The sequence below is a fragment of the Eucyclogobius newberryi genome, unplaced genomic scaffold (assembly GCF_026437365.1).
Source record: "Eucyclogobius newberryi isolate DKJ021-1_F unplaced genomic scaffold, fEucNew1.0.hap1 SCAF_13, whole genome shotgun sequence".
Classification (NCBI taxonomy): domain Eukaryota; kingdom Metazoa; phylum Chordata; class Actinopteri; order Gobiiformes; family Gobiidae; genus Eucyclogobius; species Eucyclogobius newberryi.
In genome coordinates this window covers 25,313,137-25,340,534 of record NW_027315757.1, presented here as the reverse complement: position 1 = coordinate 25,340,534, position 27,398 = coordinate 25,313,137, and the positions used below count along the sequence as shown (strand labels likewise).

Genomic DNA, 27,398 nt, shown 5'->3' with positions numbered 1-27,398 from the left:
AAAACAAAAAAACTGCATATTTCTATATTGACACAGATTACATTAACATTTGTGACAAAAATCTACCATCATCATTATATTTTTCAAGCACTGATTGTCTATATTATCTTTCTAGTGAAGATTTCTGATTCATGCAATCCCCTGTGCCCAAAGCAGTGACAAATTGGAAGCAGTCTCAAACATATTTATAGACTGGAGTGGCTTGCCATCAGCATGGTCAGTGTTCAAGTCCAATCCTCTTCATCAGAGGGAACACACCATGCTCCGAGCACCACTTATCAGCTGTCAATCAAAATCATATCCTATCATTTCTCTAACATACATGACACAGAACAGAAAATAGCTGGAAACTCTTGTGTCATGTTGGCCCAAAAGGCGTTCATATATTCTTAGGTGTGTTATCGTACTGAGGACAAAACAAACTAAGTGAGATAGAGAAATGCATCATTTCTACCAATACATTTTGTTTTATTCATTGTTTATCTGTAGAATAAGCTTAGGCTAAAGATTGTCTTTATAATTTGCACATAGAAATAATAATGTTTTGATCTTGTAGGGTTGCTGTGCCTCCCCCTGGCAGTAGAGAAAACTGACAAACTATCATTATTCCTAGGCATTAAAGACTACCCATAATAACACAAAAATGTCAGTACCCCTGTATAATATCTGCACCTTAATAATAAATACTACTTATATAGCACTTTTCTAGACACAAGATGCTTCACATTGTATTATTCATTCACGTGGTGGTGTTTAGCTTCTATTATAGCCACAGATGCTTTGGGGCAGACTCCAAGTACTAACCAGGCCCTGTCCTGCTTAGCTTCCAATATCTGACAGGATTGGGCATTGGCCAAAGTAACCTTATTTAGCCTTAATAAAGCATGAACAAATTAAGTTAAATTCATATTGAACCAATAGTTTATTAAGAATTGGCTTAGTAAAAAAATGAATTAAGGAGTTAGGATAAGAAGGTAAGAGTCATGATTAAGTAGTTTGTTCATTATGAATTGGGATAGAATGTAACTGTCTGGAGGTGGAAAGTCACTTGTATAATTCCATGGATATAGAATATTAAAAGCTCCGGAACAAATGGATAAGCTTAATACCACACTGTGCAAATTGATAGCTGAGGGTCAATTATATACGAGTTAGATTTGTGGTGATGTAAGCCCACTCACAGTAAGCACACATGTTTTTTAATAGACTACACTATATTTTAGTGCAGTAAAACCATCCAAAATGAAAAACAATAATAATTATAAATAATGGGTTGAGTAGATATTGAGTCTATTTTTTCTTAATACACAATTTATTGCTGTATTAAGGATCATTACGGTGTAGTTAATGCCTTTGATAATAGAGACACATGGTTTAATTGGCATAAACAGTAGCTCTTCCGCCCCAGTCCAGCAGGTGGCAGTAACGCGTCTCTGAACTGTGTGACCGCTGTCGAATCAAATCAGCAAAAGAAAAATAAGTGCACCGATTCTTGTTTTTTTTTTTTAGCTTAAGCACTGAAATGTGCTTCTGAAAATGCAGGAATGCAGGAACCAAAGCGCGGGGTCACACGGATTCAGGCTTAATTTGACAGACTTTTACAGACCTGTCAAACACTATGGATGACTTCGATGGTCCATTGGAGCTGCCGCGGATACGGGACTGTCAACGCTACTGCCTCGGATCGTGTTGTTATTGTAGCTAGCGTTAGCATGAAATTAGCTGTCTGTCCTGTCTACGCTCAGAGCAAAACCAGCCCATTTTGATTCATTCCTGCGGCCAGGGAAGCCACACACCAAGCTGACTCCGGGGAAAGGTTTGGATGTGCCAAAGAAAACACCCCGATACTCGTTTGTGGTGCTAATTTTGCGCAATCAAGACCGTGTTTGGTGGAATTTGGCAAACATGCAGAGTAAAATGTGTGCATTTTTCGATGCGCACGCACAAATTCCTCGCTTTGAAGTGTCAAGACCACGTTTAAGGCTTCTCGTCTAAAATGTAAGTGTTACGATGGGGAAACGACAACTTTTGCATGGGGTGCGTGGCTGAATGACGTGAAGTAAACGGCGGCCGAAGTGTCATCTGTCCCGCAAAAGGTCCCAACATCATGTCTTGCAAAGCTGCCATGAAGGACAAGAAGACCAGCTTTAGTAAGAAGCTGTTCAGGAGAGGCTCTGTCAGATCCGTGGGCAGTTTCATGAGCAGGTTTCTCCGGACGCTCACAGCTTTGTCACATTTTGGATCAGAAGTGCACGCCGAGGACGAGAAGGACGATGGGGGCTTTTCCGCGTTCAAAACTGGGAGCAAAGATGTCCCAATGGAGGACGGGGACCTTTTCTTTTCGGGAGACAAGATCCCGGGAGTGTCCGGGCTGAAAAACCACGGGAACACCTGCTTCATGAACGCGGTCCTGCAGTGCCTGAGCAACACGGATCTGTTCGCAGAGTATCTGGTTTTGGAGCATTATAAAGGAGAAGAGGGGCAACACGAGGAGAAGCCGAGGACAAACGGGCTCCATCTGCAGAGGAGAGGACCACTGGCCAAAGGGGAGGTGACCGAGCAGCTGTCCGGGCTGGTGAGGGCGTTATGGACCTTTGAGTACACGCCGCAGCATAGCAGGGATTTCAAGGTAAGTGGTGGGCCATTCATTATTCATGCTTCTGTCATTTGATTTGGCAGATACAAAGAATGGCTTACACGGAGCTTCTACTACTCTGGGGACTTTAGGCAGGCAGATATGCATTACTCAAAATGTGGTACAATTTGCCACTGTATATTAAGGCTCTACATGTAAAATTAGTGATTATTTGTGGAATATTCCTCCAAACTTACTATGTGCTGAGAGAAGTGGTATATGGCTCGGACAAAATAACACGTTTGAATGAAGGGTTTTTGTTACAGAGCTTATTTTGTCTGTTTCTCCGTCAGGATGACCTCAAGTTACATCAGTTTGGCTTCATCAAAATTGGTAAACATCTCATAGTCACGGCCTTTCACAATCCTAACAACGAGTAATCAAAAGAATAATAGTTGGAATAATTGTTAATTTCAACTTGCAGCCCTGCACCTAACTTTGTCTGCCACCCACCTGCTTGTCTCAATGGAGATGTTATGGATTTGCGTTGAATGTTCCACAGTATGGCAGTAAACTTATCTATGTAGTCAAACAGGTGAGGGCCACATTACAGGTTAGAGCTGTGGAGAGGTGACCCCATTTATAGTGTTTTCTTATTAAGATGTTTTCCCAAATGTGTTTTTAGCAATAAAAACCACCCGCGAGGGAATAAATGCAAGATAGTTGAACTTTCCAGGAAAAGCAATAACAAACCGGTGGCCAACATAATAAATAACATAGTGCACCTTAGTGCACTAAAAAAAACACTGACTAGCTGTACTTACTTGGACACAGTGGCTGAAAATACAATATAAAACAATTCTTAACAAAAAAATACAAATAGAAGAAGTAAAATCTTAATTGAAGCCGCGGTAGCGGCGATGATTGCTCTCGCCACCCGCGCGACCCCCTTTTGATCGCGATTGCCCCGATACTTCATTCTCTTAGACTTTATTCTCTTAGACTTTATTCTTTAAACCCCCTCCTCCCTGTACCCCCGTCACCTAGCAACAGAGACCCGCCGCTAATGCTGATGCTACCGCTAATGCTAAGACCACGGCACGAGAGGAAATATTCCATCAATATAAAAGAGGAAGAGGAAGTGAAGGCATTCATTGCGCCCCTCCTGGCCAATTGTGTAAATACACAATATCTGCAATAACCTTTTTTTCATGGCGTCTTGAGGAGAATGTCAAACAAATCAGACAATGTTGAGTTTTTCACACAATGGGTAGGGGGCGCTATAGAGTAAATTTGTTACATGGTATTAATTATTTCCAATCAGACCATAAAAACGCATTAGTGAGTGAAATATGAGCTCCATAGATCAATTCCATTAGGTGCGACTTATCCTTGAAAAATTAAGCCTTTTTTGAGGGCCTGTTACGCGGAGACCGTAAGGAATGTCAATATTTTTTAAATCTTTATCAAATTTCAACGTCTGTAGATGCAAAAAGTGTTGTTTTGAGCTCGATTGGACGAAAAACTAAGTACGAGTTTGATTCGACATGGCTGATTTCCTGTTTATCATAGAGCGATGCTGCCAGGTGTGTTTTACTCGTCAAAGGTCAGAGGTCAAAGGTAGCTCTATCACTGTCCCAAGTCTCATGTGCCTAGGCCAAAGATTAAGAGTTTCATCTTTTTTCTTTTTTGAACTAGTTGGCACTGTTGTGACGGGCGTTCTCGCAAGCTCCATTTTATTCGAGTTCGGGCCAAGCCGATCGCGTCTATGTCCCCAATGTGGGACTTTTATCAATGTTCAGGGGGTCAAAAATTGCCGGAGTTGTGGCAAAATGACCATGCAAGAAGAATAATAAGAAACATGGCAAGAACAAAGACTCGTTTCATTCCATGGAAGGCCTTTAATAATGATTGTATAAAATGTACTGTAAAGGCCTGTAAAATAAACTAAATTGTCAATCTAATTTGGTCTCAATGCTCCTACTACAGGGTTTACTTTGTTTTATTAATTGAAATATATGGCATTAGATTTCCTGATATTACAACACACTGTGCAACACCAAATGCAATCTGTGTCCTTGTTTGTCTTGCAGAGTATAGTATCAAAAAATGCCACTCAGTTCAAAGGCAACGCTCAACACGACGCTCAGGAGTTTCTCTTGTGGCTGCTGGACCGAGTACACGAAGACATCAACATTGTCAACCCGAACAGCCGCCCGGCAGTAAAGGTAACCGGCATATACGTCATAAAGGCGCTGGCACTGCTGGCAGCCCGGTGCAACGCTCTTTTTTTCACACTTTTTCACACTTTTTTCACACTTATTGTGCTTTATGTATTGTATTTATGTAAATATTTTTTCTACTTTACTTGTACGATCGGGGAACGCGCTGGAATCGCTTTAATTCATCTTGTTTTGACTTTGTTCGGCTGGTTTATTATTGAGTGTTGTCGTCGTGATGTGCGCTGGCTCCGAGACGTGTGCTGGCTCCGAGCCCCCGCGCGCCCCCCGGCCGCCGGTACGCGTTTATACAAAGGAGGAACTCATGAAACTGCGGAAAGCCGTGGTCTTACCCGGGGATCGTCACGTTATCCCGGCGGACATCCTAAGGAAAACACAGAGGAGCCGGAGAGCGGGACGCGAACTCCGGGAAAGGTGAGGGCACCACAGGAAGCCGGTTCCCGCCGTAATCATGGGTAACGTGAGGTCCCTTCAAAATAAAATGTCGGAAATAGCTAGCCTCATGTGGTCCCAGAGGAAATTCAGGACCCTATTGTCAGTTTGGACAATTTTCATCTGCTGCGGGCGTACAGAACGAGAGAATGCGGGAAGAAGAGAGGTGGAGGGCTGGCTGTGTATGTAAACACGAGCTGGTGTAATTCGGAACATTGCACAGTGAAGGAACAGCTATGTAACAAAGACATTGAACTATTGGCTGTTGGCATGAGGCCATATTATCTGCCTGAGGAGTTCTCACATGTGAATTTGATCGCAGTCTATGTGGCCCCGTCTGTGCATGCCGATAATGCTTGTGAAGCATTGCTCTCCTCCACTTGTAGGCTGCAAACACGGCATCCACAGGCGCTCTTCCTCGTCTCTGGTGACTTTAACCACGCTTCTCCCTCTTCTGTTCTACCAACACACACCCAGTATGTTACCTGCCCCACCAGAGACAATAGAACATTGGACTTGTTTTTTGCCAACACCAAGGAGGCTTATTCTTCTTCCCCCCTCCCTCCCCTGGGCAGCTCAGACCATAACTTTGTACATCTGAGGCCTGTGTATGAACCCATTGTGCGCAGGCAGCCTGTGGTGCCCCGTGTGGTGAGGAGGTGGTCTGCTGAGAGCGAGGAGGCTCTGAGGGACTGCTTCAGCACCACTGTCTGGACTGAGCTCTATGGCCCACATGGGAAGGACATCAACACCATCACAGAGTGCATCACGGACTACATCAACTTCTGTTTTGAGGAACACTGTTCCCTCCCGGACGGTGCAGTGTTTTCCAAACAACAAGCCATGGATTAACCGTGAACTGAAGGCTCTGCTGAAGGAGAAGAAGAGGGCCTTGAGGTCAGGGAACAAGGAGGAGCTGAGGACTGCAGAAGGAGCTGAGGAGGAAGATCAGGCAGGCTGAAGCCGGCTACAAGAGGAGGATGGAGGAGCAGCAGCAGCAGAAGAACATTCAGGGAGTGTGGAGGAGCCTAAAAACCATCTCGGGCTTCAAAATCCCCCCCTGCCCAGACAGAGGGGGACCTACAGTGGGTGAATGAGCTAAATTCTCACTTCCTGATCAGTCGCCCGCCCCTCCCCCTGCACAGCTGCATGCTCCCTCTTCCACAGCTAGACAATGGCCTGCATCCGCTCCTCTTCACATCTCTGCCCCGGCCCATCAGCTCCCCACTTCACCAGGACTCGCCCATCCCCCCAGCACACAGTCCCCCTGCCATCCACTGACTGTCTCAACAGCTCAGGTGAGGAGAGAGCTGAATAGGATTAAAGTGAGGAAGGCAGCAGGACCTGACGGCATCAGCCCCAGGCTTCTTAAGTCCTGCGCAGATGAACTGTGTGGAGTTATGGAGCATGTCTTCAACATGAGCCTGAAGCTGAGGGTGGTACCACAGGTCTGGAAGACCTCCTGTCTGGAACCTGTGCCCAATTCACACTCGGACCTGCAGTGTGGGGGCGCCCCAGGGCGCTGTCCTCGCGCCCTTTCTCTTCACCCTCTACACTGCAGACTTCAGACACGACACGGACAGCTGTGTCCTGCAGAAGTTCTCTGACGACTCTGCCATCATCGGACTCATCACGGACGACGATGACGCGGAGTACAGAGGACTGGCGCAGGACTTTGTGGACTGGTGTCAGCGGAACCACCTCCTCATCAACGCGGGGAAGACCAAGGAGATGGTGGTGGATTTCCGCAGACGTCACCCCACTGCCCCCTCACCAGTGAACATCCAGGGACGGGACATTGAGAGAGTGAACTCATACAACTACCTGGGTGTTCATCTGAACCACAAGCTGGACTGGACTCATAACACAGACGCACTGTACAGGAAGAGCCAGAGTCTGCTCTACCTCCTGAGGAGACTCAGGTCTTTTGGAGTGACAGGGCCACTCCTGAAGACCTTCTACGACTCTGTGGTGGCATCAGCCCTCCTGTACGGTGTGGCCTGCTGGAGCAGCAGCATCACAGAGAGGGAGAGGAAGAAGCTGGACAAAGTCATCAAGAAGTCCAGCTCCGTCCTTGGCTGTGCTCTGGACTCGGTGCAGGAGGTGGGGGACAGAAGGGTCCTGGCTGAATTCACATCTATGCTGGACCGTGAGTGTCACCCCCTGCAGGACACTCTGTCCGCTCTGGAGAGCAGCTTCAGTGAGAGACTGAGGTTTCGCAGGTCTTTCCTTCCACTGCTAGCCCTGAACACTTGCAATACTGACTTAACCATGTGCAATACTGTCATATTCATGTGCAATTACTGTCATACTCACATGCAATTATGTCACATTCATGTGCATATAACTGATGAAAATAGAGTGTTTATTTTACCATTATTATTATTAGTAGTATTATCTTGTCTTACGCTAGCTGTTTTTATTTTATTTTATCTTTATTTTACCCCTCCATTCCTTATTAGGAAATGAGAGGTTTTGTCTATAGGAGTTTTTGTTTATAAGAGTTCTTCTATTAAGAGTGTTTTTTAAACTTCCCATAAGTTATCTGTCCTTTTCCTCTGTATCTACCTGCGTTGCAACAATGAAATTTCCCCATGTGTGGACAATAAAGGAATATCTTCTATATATCTTATCTTATTTTCCTTCCTTTTATGGTGTTCCTTCCCTGCTGGAGTAACAGCAATAATCACTGACTTCAACTCTTGTGTTGCGTGTCTGAAACCTGGCGGGCTGCTTGTTTTGTGCATTTTTCAAACTCTTGCTCCTCTTCATCAGCCTCCAATAGAAGAGGACGACCAGAGCGTAGAAGGGCCGTCTCCTCCCCTTTCGGCTGGATCGTTTGTGCAGGAGCTGTTTCAGGCGCAGTACAAGTAAGACCACTCCCCTTTGTAGATTTTTGTGCTTTGACATTAACTCGGTCTAAATTCTTCCTCTTATGCACATATATTTTTGCATTTTCACCTTAGGTCATCTCTCACTTGCCCACACTGTCAAAAGCAGAGCAACACGTTTGACCCGTTCCTGTGCATTTCTCTGCCCATCCCGCTGCCCCACACGCGGTGAGTGCTCAGCTGTGCAGCCACTTTGGGCGTGAGGATTAAATGCTTTCTCAGCAGGTTTGAACATGCTCAACAGTAATACCGTGCAGTGTGCAGCATTACTCACAAGGTGTCAATGAACTTCCAAAGTTAAAAGCACATGGCAAGATGATTGATTACTATAAATTCTCTACTTTGTAATAAAGAGTATGCTTGAATCATTAAGACAATTTGTGCAATGTAATCAAAATAAATACATTTATAGTCAACTAATAACAAATACAGTAGTTGATCAATCGTGGTAGCACTAGTAAGCGCTGAAATGTTTACCATAATTGATGTTTTTGGATTGATTTCTATCCAAATAAACCAATGAATAAAAAAACACTGTTAACTATACTATAATGTTTACTCTACTTATTTGTCGTTGTCTTTGTCAAATGACATCTTAAATGTTACTTTAAATCTTATGTTACTTTATTTATTTATCCATTTTATGACTGTTTTAGTGTTTCTCTGGCTACATTGCTATGAAGATGTCTCTGCTTCCCCCTCAGCCCCTTGTATGTGACCGTGGTGTACCAGGGGAAGTACTCTCACTGCATGAGGATCGGAGTGGCCGTCCCCCTCAACAGCACTGTGTATCGGCTCCGAGAGGCCGTGTCGCGAGAGACCAAGATCCCCCTGGACCAGGTGCTATTCCAGTCTCTCATTACTGTAGAATCTGTCCCACTCTCAGAAAGGCCAGCTGTAGTCCTCCTCTATCATTTACTTCAAATTCTAGGTTAAATGTGTACTATGCAACTTTTCTGCAACTATTGTGATTTCTGATGTCCTAATGTAAATCTTAAAGTGTCCGTATTGTATTTTCTGATGGTACTTTTTGCTTTCTCAGTTTGTTTTGACTGAGATGTACTACGACGGCTTCCACCGCTCGTTTTGCGACGACGAACACGATCTTAACATCATCCAAGAAAGTGATTCCATCTTTGCCTTTGAAACACCCGAGACCTTCAAACTGGAAAACATACGCCACAAAAGAGGTTACACACGAGTGGAATCATATTATCCTCCGTAGAGTTGGATTTCGCAACAATAAGTATTCCTTACACTCTTTTTCAGGGAGTCTTCTGGCAAACCTGAATCATAATAACTTTAAGTACGGGACAGAGATGAGCAGGACTCCATCGTTCATGCAGGGGGCCATGACTCCTTTGACTGCTTCGCCCAACAAAAACCTTGGACCAGAGAAAATGATCCTGTTGGTGTGTAACAGAGCTTGCACTGGACATCAAGGGAAGAGGTAATGTGCCATAACGTTCAGGTGCATCTAACATCTTGAACTTTTTCAATAGTTTGTAACTTTTCCGGTCATTTCCACGGTTTTGATGTTTTTTCCTGTCATGTTCCACAGTATGGCAATAAACGGATCAATGTTATTCAATTACACATGTTTTTATTTCGTAAAGTTTTTTTTGAAAAACAAGTCGCTGTTTTATGCCATAATGTGGAACATTCTAGCAAAGAGGGTAACGTTTCCATGAAAACAAGTAAATGACAAACCCTCCACCAGAAAAAGTTACACAGTGCAGCTTTAATTTCCCAAAAATAAAAAACGAGATTTATATTTGTTTTCAATTTTTTAAAACTGTATATACTGTATTTTCCGCACTATTTGGCGCACTGGATTAGACTATGAATGGTCTATTTCATTTTTTTTTTAAGACACATTAAGCGAAACAAAATGGTCAGTTGATCTTTATTAATGCAATAAGCGTGTAAAGTGGTGAGATATTATGTAATCCATATATAAAGCGCACTGGATTATAAAGTGAACTGCAATTTTTTGAGAAAATTAAAGGCTTTTAAGTGCGCCTTATAGTCCGGAAAATACGATAATAAATGTTTATTATAATAAAATGTATACTTTTTCAATACAATTATTTATTAAACAATTACTCATAGTCCTCTTTGTTACCTGTACTGTACCTATTAATATGTATCTCTATATTCCAGTGTTGATGTAATCCTGACTCTACATTTCAGATTTGGCTTGCCATTTGTGCTGTACCTGGAGCGCACTGTGACCTGGGACACTTTGCAGAAGGAGATCTTGGAGAAAATGCGACATCTTCTGAGGCCTGGGGTTTATATTCAGGTCTGAAGCGGCTCACTTAATTTATGGAAATGTAAAAAATATCTGGTGTCGGGATTAAAATTATCACGTCGTGCCGTTTCAGGTGGGACCTTTCAGTCTCAGGGTGGTCGGCGTCGTCGGAATCACCTACCTCCTTCCTCAAGACGAGCGGCCGCTGTGTCACCCAACTGTGGACAGGTGAGCGTAACGCAACTTTAGTGTCGGTGAATTAGAGCATTAAGTTTGGTGCAACATATGAAATGAAAGAAACAAAACAAAAAAAACACAAGAGTGACACAATAATTGTTCAAATCCACGTATCAAACAGTTGAAAACGGGCAGTAATTCAACTACAGGAATTCAAATAAACGGTTTAATTCTACTGCTTCAGCTCGCCGTCATGTTGAGTTGATAATTGATGATTGTCCAAGATGATGAGATGATTCAGTTCAATACAACAGAAACTATTTCAGCAGTTCTTCCAGGCGTTGTTGTTCTTGATACAATCTCATTTGTCGTGAACTCTTTGATTCTCACCAATCAAACGTCACAACTCGGATATTTCCCGTCGCCTCAAGAATGCACAGTTCTCCAACTTGAGGAAACAACTTGGTGTGTTGTGGTGTTCATGTTCCACTTCCACGCTGTGTATTACGCTGCTCTTATTGCCACTTTTTCATAAGTTTCCAAAATAGATGATATACTCTACCGTCTACTCCATACTCTTCACATTCCTAAACATTTACTGCCCACCTAGTGATTTAGAGCATTTTTAAGAGCCAAACATCTTTATCTGATTCATAAAAAACACAATTTTTATTGAAAAAATAACACTCATCATTTTGATTTTATATTGATTAATGAAAAAAGACAATAGAATTACTAATGCTTTGCCTAATCAAAGTGTAATGTCAGAATATACACAGCCTTTAGATGTTTGCTTCTTTAATATTTTCTGTCAGAAGTCGATATTAGACAGCATCAGTTGTTGTTCAGTAAAATATTGTTGCTTAATTATAGTCTGTGGTTTTGACAGGGAAAGTTCAGCAGGTAAAACCAGAGTAAAAGTCAGTGATGTTGCGTCATTGCAGGAGAGGCCTACATTACATCACCGTTGGTCTTTAATCTTCCGTTTAACCAGACCACAGCTTTTGTTCCTCTCGTTTCTAGAGGAACGTGTCCAAACCTGACTCGGGCTGTTTGTGGAAATGCCTCTTTCACATGCTTCACTCCTAAGACAAGTCACAACACCCTCCAAAACAATAACCATTTCAACAACAAATCTCTGACTAAGAAACTGCTCAAATTCTGAATAAAATTTGAAAAAAATCACGTGGTTCTCCTCTTTTTTTGCAGAGCGTTTAAGTCGTGTGGACACGGAGGACCACCGCATGTGAAGATCGTCGTGGAGTGGGACAAAGAGACCAAGGAATAGTGAGTCGAGCAAACCGCGGTCAAGTCTATTCTTATTTCTTTGTGTGAAAAGTTAGTGAAAAAGCCATTCAAACTGCGGTTACCTTCCGTTTTCATTCCCTCTACTTTTTCTAACCCCGTTTACAAAAGAACAAAATGCAGATAATTATACGACTTTAATGAAGTGATCAGGTTCAAGTAAAGTTGGTTCCAAAACCTCAACTTTTAATAATGGATTATATTTGGAAAACAAAATGAGTCTGTGGCAGTAACACATGGCTTTGTTACTGTTGATTGACTATTAAACACTTTTTAAACCAGTGCCGATTTTGAAAAAAACACAAACTTAATGCGAGGAGTGAAATGTACACACCAAGGCTTCTAAGTTAGTGTTATCTTCACTGGTGGAATGCATGCATCTTCTTTCCTAATCAGTTTTCCTGGTCGTGCAGACATAATCCTACAGTAGGACTTGTGCAGACAGGAGTGTGCTCATGCAGCAGGTCCTGTGGCGGTCCCATGACTCTGAGCTGAATGCAGGTTTGTGTCGATGTTCCCACAGTTTGTTTGGCCACACAGAAGAGGAGTACATCCCCGACGCCGAGAGCGTGTACCTGCACCGCGAGCAGCACCACCAGCCTCAGGCCTGCACGCTCGCCCAGTGCTTCCAGCTCTACACCAAAGAGGAGCAGGTATCGTCACGGTCACAGCACACAGACAATATGGCCTCGGAACATCTCATTTGTGTACAATACAGTGAAGCGTGTCGGTGTAATCCCTCATTCGTCCAGGCGTGTTCCATAGTAGAAAAAGCTTCAGTTGTAGTCATCTGGACTCGGTTTGAAAAAATAGACGTTTCGACTCTCATCCAAGAGTCATTGTCAATAAAAGAATTTAGATTGAGAACTCCGATATTAATACTGTTCTGTGGTAAGACCCGCCCATTGGGCGGAGCCTTCCTGAAGTAGAAAGAGTTGTTTGTTTCAACAGAAACTCCCCCCTTGTATCTACCGAGCTAGCCTATTCAGAATTTTAATGGGCTATTAGAATCCTCTTTGTCTTTGTGAGACCCTGGCTCAACCACCCTGAGTACCTGATTAGCATCTAAATGTCCTTGTCCTGGTCCTCTACCTTTCCAGGGGTTCAGTATTCCATTATAGATACCAGGAAGATTGAATCTGAGCCCTCCATTTCTGTTTAAAGAAGGTCTTTCTTTTTTAACAAAAATAGCTTCCTTGACTCCTCTTTCAAACCATCTTTTCTCCCTGCTTAAAACCTTCACCTCACCGTCTTCAAACGAGTGATTAGAGGCTTCAAGATGGAGATGCACGGCACTCTCAGGTCCTGAACTTGTATTTCTTCTGTGCTGATAAAGCCTCTTGTGTAGAGGCTGTTTTGTCCTGCCTGTTTATTTTAAACCAGGAAACACTTTAAGACAAAAACTGGTTCACCCTAAGGACAAGTTGCCGACTCAAAAACGGAGCAATGTAGTTTATTCGATCCAATGCAGTGAAGAAAGCTGTAAAGAACGGTACATAGGTGAGACATTTAGATGCTAATCAGGTACTCAGGGTGGTTGAGCCAGGGTCTCACAAAGACAAAGAGGATTCTAATAGCCCATTAAGATTCTGAATATGCTAGCTCGGTAGATACAAGGGGGGAGTTTCTGTTGAAACAAACAACTCTTTCTACTTCAGGAAGGCTCCTCCCAATGGGCGGGTCTTACCACAGAACAGTATTAATATCGGAGTTCTCGATCTAAATTCTTTTATTGACAATGACTCTTGGATGAGAGTCGAAACGTCTATTTTTTCAAACTGAGTCCAGATGACTACAACTGAAGCTTTTTCTAATACAGTGAAGCAGTGAGGGTTATTAGAAGAGATTTGTATTGTTACTGCCGTCTGACCACAAACAAAAATCCAATCCAACTTTATTTGTATAGCACATTTTGCCAACACAAAGTCTCCAAAGTGCTGCACAGAGAACAAAACAAGCACAAGTAAAATATGTAAAAAATGAATAAATACACAAAGAATAAATAAATACATAAAAAAACAGCCTTATGCCCTGTGATTTTATGCATATGTTTATGAAGATAGCATAAAGTCATAAAAGAAGCAGGTTAGAAGATCAGTCATTCGATATAAAATGTAGTTTACGTTGTTCTCTGGTCGACTTTATTATTACCCTGCTGTAGTTAAGTTTTGTTCCGTCTCTGTGTGGCTAAAGTATATTTTTCTATCGGGCGCTGGGCTGGGAAACTGTATAAATTCTGAGAAAAGCCCGCTCTTTACAGTGTGGTTGCGGAGAGAGGAAAGTTTTCCCCATGTGAGGTTTTGTAATGAGTGCGTTGCCGTGGCTGTGTTGTAGCTGGCCCCGGACGACGCCTGGCGCTGCCCTCACTGTAAGCAGCTGCAGCAGGGACGCATCAAACTCAGCCTCTGGACCCTGCCCGACGTGCTCATTCTGCATCTCAAGAGGTTCAGACAGGTGTGAGACACGGCTCCACAGCTCCACATGACCTTGTGACCTTTAGTACACATTTGTAACGCTAATCATGTTTTAATTTTTGGGATTTACTTAATAGTCTTCTTTATATATGGTATTAAACAGTTACTTACAATATTGTTCTTCAATGAATTATGGCGCTTTTATTTTATACCTTTTAAACATACGATTTTTCGGCGATTTGAGAACGCAGGCGGAAGTGCGCATGCGCACTTCCCCGTGCGGACTGATACAACTCACACGTGCGTTTGTTTATTAGCGCGACGTGTCGCATCGCATCGCTCGTCTCCCGTAGATTTCTGTCCACTTCTGCGTCAGCTCGAACTGTCTTTCTCCATCTTCATTTTGCCCCGTACACTGAGGGAACTATATTATGATAGATCCATGCGCTTAGGCACGCGGAAACGTGGGGACGAGCCTGACGCGGCAGCAGGTGAGCGATAGGTGCGTTTTATGATTGATACGTGGCAGAACAAATGATTTATCCACGCCACGAGGAAATATGATAAAAAATTTGCTGAAAAAAATCGTCCATACCACCTTTAAAGTACTTACAAATACACTACAAAATGTTACTCTTTAGTCACTACTTTGGCCAAAAAAAGTATTTGTGGTACACAGACTATTTTAATGCCAATTGTTTCTTCTACTCAGAATGTTTGTTGATTTTATATTTTGAAATGAAAATGCATATATATTTAATTGCATTCTTTTCTTATGGTTTCCCAGAAGTGCAAATATTTCTCGAGCGGCAGTAATAGTATTGAAATAATATGTTGTATTTTCTCCTGTAGGAGGGAGACCGGAGGGTGAAGATGCAGAACATGATACGCTTCCCTCTCATTGGCATGGACATGGCGCCCCACGTGGTGAAGAGGAGTCAAAGCAGCTGGAGTTTACCCTCACACTGGTCACCATGGAGACGACCTTACGGCCTGGGGAGAAACCCTGACGACTACCTGTACGACCTGTATGCCGTGTGCAACCACCACGGGAGCATGCACGGAGGACACTACACTGGTAATCTATTATTTATTATTGTCTGCATTGTTGTTCTGTCCATACATTTTTTATTATATTCTAGTCTACTCTTTTTGACATTCAACACTTTATTTATTTATTTATTTATACTATTATTGTTCACTGTTTTATGTTGCTCCTATTGCCGAAGCACGTTCCGAGTTTGTGAATTTTGGTTACTGACAATAGCAATAAAACAGATTATTTAAAAGTATTATTTTTGAAGTAGAAAGTCACACAGTGGAGAAATTCAAGTACACTCTCTGGGTACTTGCAGCACACAGCGAGAAAAGTGTACATGCAAAATTAAGAGAAGAATAAGGATATTTACCATATTTTCTGCACTATAAGTCGCACCGGAGTATAAAGGAGTATAAGTCGCACCGGAGTATAAGTCGCACGTCACAACAGCCAAAAAATGCATAATAGAGAAGAAAAAAACATGTATAAGTCGCACTGGAGTATGAAATGCGGTTGCAAGTGTGAAAATAACAAATAATATCACATATAAGTCGCTCTGGAGTATAAGTATATAAGTATTAGTATAAGTAGCTCCCCGGCCAAAACCTATTAAAAAAAAAAAAAAAAAAAAAAGGTCCGACTTATAGACACAAATAAGAAAATACGGGTACAAGGAAATGTTGATTCTAATAAACTGAATAACCATAGTTTTATTTCCATACACCTGTTATTCTCAGCTGTAAAAGATGACGTCCCAATGTGCTGCTGAGTTAGCTTATGTTTTATGCGTTTTCCCAGCTTACTGTAAGAACTCTGTGGATGGCCAGTGGTACTGCTTTGACGACAGCGAGGTGTCGCCCGTGGCAGACGACGACGTTTGTCAGCAGAACGCATATATTCTGTTTTACCAACGCCGAACCGCCATCCCGTCCTGGTCAGCCAACAGCTCCGTAGCAGGTCTGTGATCGTGCGACTTTAAATATTCAGTACATAATTATAAATGGGAAGTGGGCTGCAGATAAAATGTGTTGTGGGAGTAATTGTTCTTGTCTTGATCCCTTCCTTTTTAATTAGCCTGTGCTTTGAACCATGAACAACATTTTTACATAATATAAACAGCCTAGTTTATTTATCTTGCATTGTTAATGACGCTATGCTTGTACTATAGTAATTAACTTGTAATATAATGCTGACCAGTATTTATTTTATAATGCAATATGCTAAGTGATTTTTCACGCTTCCTCAGGCTCCACCAGTTCTTCTCTGTGTGACCACTGGATCAACAGGCTTCCCGGGAGCAGACCGGCCAGCCTCGCCTCCGGAGCCTCCTCCAGACGCACCTCTCTGGCCTCTCTCGCCGAGTCGGGCGAGTTTCCAGCGGAGAAAAACGAAGACGATGGTGAGGCCCATGATATGTGCAAGATAAGGACCATAACGTATAGATTCAAACATGTCGTAGTAGAGTTTTTAAGTGGGTTTAGTATTCTGATGCTCCAAAGCGAACAGGGATTAACTCATTTTGAATGAAATGTTCTAATACTATATCTAATACTATAGTTAGGCCCGAGCCCCAGCAGGGCGGAGGGCCTATTGCTCCCGCAACGCTGCCTTCGGCAGCGTTGCAACTGTCTGGTGCATGTTTGGTGCCCCGTCGCCCCTGGCAAGTACAGTGAACTAGCCCATGCCGAAGGCATGGATCATGCATACTTACTCCTGCTGACAGAAATAGTCAACAATGAGTGAATGGGCATAGCCCATTCACTCATTGTTGACAACAGCAGCGCGAAGCGCTCCATTCCTCCAAAAACCCTCCTGGCACCGTCCTGTACGCGAGAGTCCATGCCGCAGGCATGGGCCATGCTTGTATCTACTCAAATCAATGGGAGTCTATGGGGAGTGGGCGGGGCATCCCGACGGAATAGGGAGTGACGAGCGCGTAAGCGCTCGTAATGATGATTCCACCCCATGGCGGCATCGGGAAGGCTTAGAGCTTTCAAACGATGTATTATTTGTTGTTATAGTGGAAACGGCTATATTGTTTTTGCTAAAAATATTATTATTTTTATTTTTATTTTTATTGTTCTTCTTCTGCGCTTTGATCTCTAATTTGACCCCCTGAACATGCTCAAAAACTCACCAAACTTTGCCCAAAATTCAGAATCGGCGAAAAATTTTGTTTTTTCTGGGCCATTTTTTTTTTTTCGTCAAAAAATGGCGCGACAGCGCCACCGACAAAAGTCAAAATACATTGCGCCTATGGGAGACGCCCCGAGGTCAACTTTGTCGTAGAGCTACGAAATTCGGAACACGCATTCCTCTCGTGAGGACCAAAAAAATATATTATTGTGGCCACGCCCCCAGACTTACCCCATGCCCGCCATCTTCCTTTGAAAATGAAAACACGCTTAGTTTGCCATTTTGTTCACGTCAAACTTTGACGAACTCCTCCTAGGGCGTTTTGCCCACCAACTTCAAATTCGGCGTACGTCCTCTGGACAAGTGGGGCATCTAAAGTTATCCAAATCTTTGGGATACCTTTTACGGTCTGTGTGCGGCGCAGCCGCAAAGTTGGACAACTTATTTTGAGATATTGCAGATCTAAAAATTGCTCCCATTTGATCAAAACCAGTCCGATTAGGACCAAATTTGAATCAGTTGTTAAACTTTCAAGTTTGGACCAGTTTAGGATGACAAAATTGAAATGGGTGCGATAGCGCCCCCTACAGAGTTGCCTTTGAGTGAACATTGATGGACAAAAACTGGTTTTACACAAATGTTCTAAACTTTGCCCCAAATTCTATTTTGGGGTCCCGAGCAAAAGGCCAATCAAACTTATGCCTTAATTTTTACGGCGTAGTCGTAGCGATGACAGAAACCTCCCATGTTATCCCTATGGGAAAGTTGCTAAATCTCTCGAATATCCACATTTTTCTGTTTCACACTTTAACGAACTCCTCCTAGGGCGTTTTGCCCACCAACCTCAAAATCGGTGTACGTCCTCTAGACAAGTGGGGCATCTAAAGTTATCCAAATTTTAAGGATAACTTTTACGGTTTCTGTGCGACGGAGCCGCAAACTTTTCCCTGATTTCTGACTATTTTGCCTTCAGAGTGGCCTATAAACAATAGAGTTTTTCCAAATGACATGACATTTTGCACAAAATTCTCAATTGCCATCCCCAAAATAAAAGTATGAGAGCCAAAGTCATATTTTGTACAGCGTAGCCGTAGCGATGACAGAAACATCCCATGTTATCCCTATGGGGAAACCGCAAAATCTCTAAAATGACCACATTTTTACACTTCACACTTTAAGAAACTCCTCCTAGGGCGAAAGCCCGATCAAGTTGATATTTGGGGAGAATCATCTACACAAGCGGGGCATCAAATGTTATCCATATTTTGATTTTAAGTACTAGGGTCTCTGTGCAGTAGAGCCGCAAATATATGTCACAAATGGGAAAAACGCCAAATCTTTGAAATGTTCACATTTACGCTTCACACTTTAATGAACTCCTCTGTGGGCAATAGCTCGATCAAGCTCATATTTTGGGAAAATAATCTACACAAGCGGGGCATCAAAAGTTATCCATATTTTTATTCCAAGTGTCACAGTCTCTGTGCGCTGGAGCTGCACATTTGACCGACATTTGTGTTCATTTGCACTGGTTAAGCACAGCATTGTACATGTACAATGTGTCGCTGTCTTAGTTCTTAGACAATTGCGTTAGCGCCATCTCTGTAAAATGCAGAGAGCAGAGTCGGAAGGCCGGCGGCCCGCGAGGGCCGTTGGATGCCGCTTGCGGCTTTAATTTTTCTTGTTCTTCTTCAGCGCTTTGATCTCTAATTTGACCCCCGGAACATGCTCAAAAACTCGCCAAACTTTGCCCAAAATTCAGAATCGGCGAAAAATTTTATTTTTTCTGGGCCATTTTTTTTTTCGTTAAAAAATGGCGCGACAGCGCCACCGACAAAAGTCAAAATACATTGCGCCCATGGGAGACGCCCCAAGGTCAACTTTGTCGTAGAGCTACGAAATTCGGAACATGCATTCCTCTCGCGAGGACAAAAAAAAAATATTATTGTGGCCACGCCCCCAGACTTACCCTATGGCCGCCATCTTCCTTTGAAAATGAAAACAAGCTGAGTTAGCCATTTTGTTTACGTCAAACTTTGACGAACTCCTCCTAGGGCGTTTTGCCCACCGACTTCAAAATCGGCGGACGTCCTCTGGACAAGTGGGGCATCTAAAGTTATCCAATTTTTTGAGATACCTTTTACGGTCTGTGTGCGGCGCAGCCACAAAGTTGGACAACTTATTTTGGAATATTGCAGATCTAAAAATTGCTCCCATTTGATCAAAACCAGTCCGATTAGGACCAAATTTGAATCAGTTGTTAAACTTTCTAGTTTGGACCAGTTTATGCTGACAAAATTGAAATGGCCGCGATAGCGCCCCCTACAGAGTGACCTTTAAATTAACATTGAAGGTCAAAAATTAGTTTTACCAAAATTGTCTAAACTTTACCCAAAATTCTATTTTGCCGTCCCAATCACAAAAGCCAATCACAAAAATGCCTAATTTTTTACGGCGTAGTCGTAGCGATGACAGAAACCTCCCATGTTATCCCTATGGGAAAACCACAAAATCTCTCAAATTACCACATTTTTATGTTTTACACTTTAACGAAGTCCTCCTAGTGCGTTTTGTCCACCAACCTCAAAATCGGTGTACGTCCTCTAGACATGTGGGCCTTCTAAAGTTATCCAAATTTTAAGGATAACTTTTACGGTCTCTGTGCGACGGAGCCGCAAACGTTTCCCAGAATTCTGACTATTTGGCCTTCAGAGTGGCCTATAAACAATAGAGTTTTTCCAAATGACATGATATTTTGAACAAAATTCTAATTTGCCATCCTGATCATAAAAGTATGAGAGCCAAAGTCATATTTTGTACGGCGTAACCGTAGCGATGACAGAAACATCCCATGTTATCCTTATGGGAAAATCGCAAAATCGCTCAAATCACCACATTTTTACGCTTCACACTTTAACAAACTCCTCCTAGGGTGATTGCCCGATCAAGCTCATATTTGGGGAAAATCATCTACACAAGCGGGGCATCAAAAATTATCCATATTTTGATTTTAAGTACTAGGGTCTCTGTGCCGTGGAGCTGCAAATATACTGTCACAAATGGGAAAACGCCAAATCCTTGAAATGTTCTTATTTATGCTTCACACTTTAATGAACTCCTCTGTGGGCAATAGCCCGATCAAACTTTACTTTGGGAAATATCATTTACACAAGCGGGGCATCAAAAGTTATCCATATTTATATTCTAAGTGCTACGGTCTCTGTGCGGCGGAGCAGCAAATTTGACTGACACTTGTGTTCATTTGCACTGGACTGGCCATGTCCAATGTGTCGCCGTCTGTCAAGTTCTTTTTTAATTCAACACACAATAAGGGCGCCATCTTTATCAAGTCAAAAGCGCAGAGTCGGAAGGCCGGCGGCCCGCGAGGGCCGTTGGATGCCGCTTGCGGCTTTAATTGTAATTGTCATTTGAACTATACAGACTCTAAAACACAGACAAAAATACCTTTTCATAACAAAAAGTGACATTTTTAAAATCGAAGTGTACAAAAAAAGACTGTACATCTTCCAATTTCCCTAAATATTCTCTGTCTAAAAGCCTCCAGTCACCGTATTTCAAAATGTATTTGGTTCTCAATTTACAATAGAAAAAATAAATTGTCTAGCTGTGACTAGAAAAAAATATTACTTACGTGACGACTTCTAAAATAATCGTTAGTTGCTGCCATGAACTGCAATATCTTTATTGATCTGAGATGCAGTAGTGTTGTTGATATTAAAGATCGGTCTGTTTTGTTCAGGGGGCTTCTCTGTGCGTCCGTTCGTGCGCAGTATCCAGCGTCAGAGTGTGTCGTCCCGCTCGTCCATTGCCAGTCCGTTGGCCCTTAGCGACAGTGGCCTAAAGCCCTCGTGGTCGCTCTCAGCCAAACTCCACATGAGGTCAAACTCCCCCTCGCGCTTCTCTCTGGACTCGCGCTGCTCTCCCCCTCTGGAAAGGATCGGCGAAGTCTACGACGACAAAGTGTCCACGTCCTGTTTCGGCAGCTACAGTCGTCACGAGCGCTACTTTGGCAACAGGAGTCCTTTGTCTATGATCGAGAGCAACGTGAGTGAGCAGGACAACAAGCACTTCCTGGACCTGATGCACTGCAGAGCTCCGACCCCAGTGGACAAGAAAGGCTCCAAAAACGAGTCTGTGGAAAACAACAACCAGAGTTCAGCTGTAGACCAAAACCTGATCCCTGCCCCAGCCGCTCCTGTGAAAGAGCAGAAACGCAAGAGCAGCATCGGCAGCTTCATGTCAAAGAGCGAAGGCACAGGCATCACAAAAGGCAGTAAAGACAGCAAGGCTGAATCAGAGAAAAGCTCCAAAAAACGTTTGTGTGCATCTCATAAGTGTGTCACAGAAACCCCCCCCACCACTCCCGTCAAAGGTAAAAAGGTGACCGGCACGAAAGAGAAGAGTGTTACTTCTAAAAAGAGCACTTCCACCCACAGCGGCACGCCAGTAAAGACGAAAGAGCCCAAGAGCACAGAGCTAACTCCACAGCACAGAGCGTGTCTGCGCTCTCCGCTTCAGTCCTCAGCCTCTCCGTCTCCTACTGCACAGAAGAGCACCATCAGCTCCACCAGTAACCGCAGGAGCCTGGTAGAGAGGAGCTTCAGTAGGGACTCCATGCACACTAGCCCCCTGGTGGACAGTGTACGCAACAGCCCCTCTGTTCGCTCCTCACCCTCAAAGACTGCAGAGAGTCGTCTCGATAGAAGGTTTGTGAGGAGCTCCAGCAGCAGCTCCTCCGTCACGAGCCTGCGCTCGCCCAGTGTGTCCACCAGGGACCTGCAGCGCAGTAGCATGTCTGAGGAGAAGGGCCTGTCCTTCTTCAAAAGCGCCCTGAGACAGAGGGAGAGCCGCCGGTCCGCTGATTTGGGCAAAAGCAGCGTACTTACTAAAAAGGCCTCAGAGCGGGCGTGCAAGCAGAACGGACAAGTCAAAGATGTGAGAGCTGATGCCAAGACAGGAGAAACCTCTGTAGAAAGTCCCTCAGCAGAGACCAAGCCCCAGACTAAGTGTGACACCAAGGAGTCTTCCAAAGCCCCAAGCTCCCTGAGCCGCAGCCTGCTCCACGTGGGCCGCTCCAAGTCTTCCACTTCTGAAGTCAGTCTCAAGTCTCCCACAAATGGAAAAAAGCCTTTGGAGAAAAAAGCATCTTCCAGAAAGCTCGCCTCAAATGTACAGTCTCCTGCTCGCACAACACAAAGGCCTCAGTGATACAGCGATGAGCCCATGGTAAAACATAAAGCAGCTATTTTCTTTGTGCCTCAGTTTCCTTGAGAACAGCAGGGATTTCAGACGTGTTTTGATCTGAAATTGTTTTCCACCCACTTTGATACAAGATCAAAGTATTGCTAAATATTTAATTAACATTTTCTACCTAACTATCTCCAAGAGGATTATTATATTCAGAAAACTGAGATAAAATTTAAGATTCCCCAATCATTTTGGTGCAAAAAACGTGTGTGAAGTCCTAAGAAAGTAATGGTGCTAACTTAAATGAAATGGTACTTCTCAAAACATGTCTGGCACGTCCCTGTTGTTTTCTAAGAATCAGTGATCTGTTAGTAGTTAGTACTTTTCAGAATTGTTTTTAAACTGGTATTTTCAGGCATTTTCTCCACACTTCATGGTTTTGCAGTTTGGAGAAGTTTATGTTCGATGGTTTTGGCTCTGTGCCATTTGTTATTGTCCTGAGGTTTTATCAGAGCTTAAAGATTATTCATAACTGATGAGCAATACACGTTAACTGTTCAAGAACAGGCAACACAAGGTGGAAAGGATTGTAATTTAGGGGCCTGAAAGATTTTAATATTTTTATTTTTTTGTTTACGATGTAGATTTATTATAGAAATGTATTTTTATTAACAGCCTCTTGAAGGTTATGCTTTTTTCCTCATAAAAGATGCTGGGTTTTTGGAATGAGACACTTTTGAAATGTCAGACATGAATTATTTAAATGTACATATAAACTATACATAACAATATACATTTCTGTCAAAACAAGTCTTATCTAAGCGCCTTTTTAAGTACACATGGAAACAGTAGGACTACTGTAGTGCATCATGTAGAATTGTTATTTGCACTTTGTAGTTCTAGTAGATTTTCACCTAGCAAGTCAAAAGAAACAGATCTTTAATGCAAAGGAGGAGGAGGGTTTCTCTACAGGGTCTGAGGCTGTTCTATTGTCCGTGGATCTCAGTTTGACCTGGTGCTGGACATGTTCTTCCCCATCAGCTGCACACTCAAGTACTTCTTTACTTACTCAACTTGTGTCCAGTATACAAGCTTCACACATCATTAATGCATTTACAGAACAGAACATTCACGAACTGCTTTATCATTGTGAGGAATGACGAGTGCAGTTGCAATATTCATACGTTACTTACCAGCAGAGTACACTTCATGAAAGAGTCAGTGAATGTGTCGAATAGTCTTTATAATGAATCCTTTTTCCTTGTAGCAGAGTGGTTTACATTAGTTTCAGACACTTTAAGGACCTCCCTCTCACAGTGCTCAGTGTGCAGTGTTTGACACTGAGGCGTCCTGTAGCTGCTGATTTCAGACTTTATCAGGAAGCTCAGAGCATGGCACTTTTATTCACAACTGTTCTGTTTCTTTCACCTCTTGTCTCTTGTGTTGGTACCTCATGCGAGTACCTCATAGCGCTAGAAAACACTACATTTATTATATACAGGATTCTTAATCCATACTTGTAGCTAAATGCTGTGCTGTACTTTTTGATATTGAGTGTCAGATTGTGATCTATGCGCAGCAGAAAGTATAAGTAAGTAAATGTTTAATCCCCCATATGCATACTTGCTGTGAAATGTAGTTAAAACATATTCCAAGCATATTTTTTCTATAAAAGTAAGATCTACAGATTGTATCAGACTTTTCGTTGTATACATCCAAACAGTGTGTATTCACCACATTGCCTACAGAACTGTGTTCATTGTCCTCATATTGTAAAAGCAGTTGTACTGGTGCTGGACCATTAGCTTCCTGCTGCTACAGTTTAGGCTCAAAGGCAGCGGTGCCAACTCTGTAGTTTAGTCACAAACATTTAGCAATAAACTTCATCTCAAATCTGAGTTCTTAGTTGCTAAAACCAAATGTGCGGCGTTCTTTTGAGATCCAGGTCAAACATTCAATAGAAAATGTGATGAAACATTGCCATACAATCAACCCTGTAACTTCTGTGATGTGTAGTAGAGGAGAGAATGCAGTGTTGCATGTAGGTGCTAATGCATGACTTCCATTAACTATGCAAGAGTCCTAAGCTGTGTACAGAACAATGCGTGCATGACCCGTGTAGTTTGGCCTAATTTGCACTTCATTACAGAAGAAACTGTAAAATGAATTCTTAAGTCTAGTATTCCTTATATAAAACACATTTTGTACTTGTTTCACCGGTCAGTGTGCATTCTGGGTGCTCTGCCTAACTGGTACATTATATCCACAATTAAAGGTGCAATATGGAACTTTTCTGATGTAGGGTCAACCACCTGTCTCCATGCCTTGCCTGGAATGTTCCACTGTATGGCATTATATTTAGTTATTCTCATGGTGACAAGCAGATGACGTTACTAGTCAGATCTGTGGAGAGACGAGGCTGCTCACAGTAAATATGCATTTTGAACAATAAAACACCTGTATATGAATACATGTCCCTAACGGAACATTCTAGACGACCTAGAGATGATGATCCTCCACCAGAAAAGTTACATAGTGTACCTTTTAATATATCCACCAGCAAAGTCAACACAATCTTCTTTCATTACTGCATTAAATGTGTGCATTATAAAAACAGCAAATCAAAATGGGACAAAATAATGAAATGCTGCGTCTGTTTAAATATGTATCTAGTCTACGCTGCAGTTCATTATTTAACTATGGCAATAATGCCCAGTGTTTTCTAATCCTTAGTAGAAAATTATTTTAACAAAGATATTGCACCCAAGTCAGTTTTATGCAGTTCATCAGTTCCAAATGCAAGCTGTTCAAATGTTTAAAGGCATAATTTGAATATGTTTATTTTTATTGCTGAGAGGTGGTTCTTTCCCGTGTAGATGTTTACCTCTTCTTTGTTTACTTCTCACATCATTGTTGCTTTTACAAAAGTTCTTCTATTGATAAGCTGTAAACTTACTTCCTTCAGTTTGCTTTTACTTTGAATGTAATTTTTAGCTAAAATAATATACAACAAAAATCACCAATACCTTTTGAACTTGTTTTGCAATCATTTTGTTAATCTTTTTTCATTTTATATTGTGTTGTTATGCTTTTTTATATTTCTTTTTTAATTCTAGTGCAAAAGACCACATTCTTGTTTAATTTATTTTTTATGTCCATGTCATGTATGCACTTTTAAGGTTTGTTATGTTTCCAAAAGGACAATGGTGTACATAGTATTTGTTGGTATACCCAGGCCAATTGAAAATCCATTATTAAAAATGTTCAAATTTGTTTCAAGTGTACATACTTTATTTCAACACTAGAGGGAGCTTTACTATAATAAAAGTGTTCTAGTTTCTCCATTGTACCTCAGGGAACTGATTCATGTGACTTAATGCTAGACATGAAACACACACACACACACACACACACACACTTTAATTCTCTGACTATCTTTGCACAAGCGTTAAAAACAATAGTTCTGTTCACTAACTATTGAAAACAAATAATCCACCAACAGACCTAAAAAAAAAAAAGTCTTTAAAAATGTGTTCATATCAATTTTCCACGCAATAAATTCAGTTTGACCATTTATTTCCCATCACCCCAACACTTGAGAATGTCAATCACTCTCTCCCATTGATTTTAAAACAAGTATCAGTTACCGTGGATACAGTTGAGCCACTTGAGGTCTTGACCTGAGGTTTTCATCTTTGACCCCGCTTTTGAATCCACCCCAAATTGAGCTGACAAATCAATAACAAATTGATTTTGGAGGCGGGAAAGGGGTTAGGATTCAAGGAAGAAGCTGTGCTCAGACAGAGACGGAGCGCTCGTATCCAAGTGAGCAACGGTCCTGAAGCAGAATATGTATGTGCTCCACAGATAAAGGTCAACAACATGAACTTGACTGTTACAGAGCTTCAGAAAGCAGATGGTACAGCCAAGATTAAGAATGTAGAAGTATGAAGTAGTATCCAGACTAATTATGCGAGTAGGAGTAAAAAAGTATTTGGAGAAACTACTACTTGAGACTACTTACAATGTATTCGCCCTTCGAGACAACCGCTGTGGTTATTTTGGGCGTTAGAAAAATAAATTGAATTGAACTGTGTTTTATTATCTGTACCCGGACAGACAAAACATTAAATAATGCACGGAATCTGTTATTGTTGAAGGATAGACCACAAAAACAAAAGAAAATAATCTGAAAAAGCGTTCGAAACACAAATGTTCAAATACATTTACACAACATAAAGCTTTTGTCATCGAAAATTTCCCCATTGTGTGGACACATAAAGGCTTATCTTATCTTATCTTACTTGTAGGTTTAATCACAGTGGGAAAAGGAGCCAAAACGTTTACTCAAGTAAGAGTACTATTATACTCTCATTTTTATCACTTAAGAATTGGAGTAAATGTATGTCGGAAAACTACCCAAAAGAAGTAGGTACTTTTAACTATGCAAGTACCCACCGCTTTATAAACATAAGCCTATATATGTAACAAAGTACATTTCCAGGCTGCTCTTGTAGCTTTTAGTTTATTTTAGTCCCTGTTTTCACTGTTTAGGCTATTTTTAACTACTCTTGAACCCTTATTAGTTTTTATGTTGTAAGACTAAAAATGTGTTTGCGTGGTTTTATTTAATGGGAAACATCTAAAAGCAATTCCTGATTTCGGTGGCCAACAGAGAGTCTACAAAGTACTCATCCTAAGAAACCTGACTTTAAAAACACAGAGGA

The 27,398-nt window shown here is 42.1% G+C and overlaps 1 protein-coding gene across 1 annotated transcript; it reads left to right on the top strand.

The window, feature by feature from the left end:
- The first annotated feature begins 1,501 nt into the window (after positions 1–1,501).
- Positions 1,502–25,942, top strand: usp31 (ubiquitin specific peptidase 31). Its single transcript, XM_072443046.1, has 17 exons — positions 1,502–2,629; positions 4,669–4,803; positions 8,023–8,117; positions 8,214–8,306; positions 8,843–8,978; positions 9,181–9,328; positions 9,408–9,588; positions 10,332–10,443; positions 10,526–10,620; positions 11,779–11,856; positions 12,398–12,527; positions 14,209–14,328; positions 15,141–15,366; positions 16,126–16,284; positions 16,574–16,726; positions 21,224–24,306; positions 24,359–25,942. Exons 1-16 carry the CDS (start codon positions 2,108–2,110, stop codon positions 22,690–22,692), a joined length of 3,852 nt encoding a protein of 1,283 aa, XP_072299147.1. The 5' UTR covers positions 1,502–2,107; the 3' UTR covers positions 22,693–24,306; positions 24,359–25,942.
- Positions 25,943–27,398: the final 1,456 nt, after the last annotated feature.

Bases quoted from the DNA above. Each gene is read 5' to 3' on its own strand.
- usp31 (XM_072443046.1), top strand. From the start codon at position 2,108: ATGTCTTGCAAAGCTGCCATGAAGGACAAGAAGACCAGCTTTAGTAAG. The intron at 2,630-4,668 runs GTAAGTGGTGGG...TTTGTCTTGCAG, and splicing joins AGCATAGCAGGGATTTCAAG to AGTATAGTATCAAAAAATGC. The intron at 4,804-8,022 runs GTAACCGGCATA...CCTCTTCATCAG, and splicing joins ACAGCCGCCCGGCAGTAAAG to CCTCCAATAGAAGAGGACGA.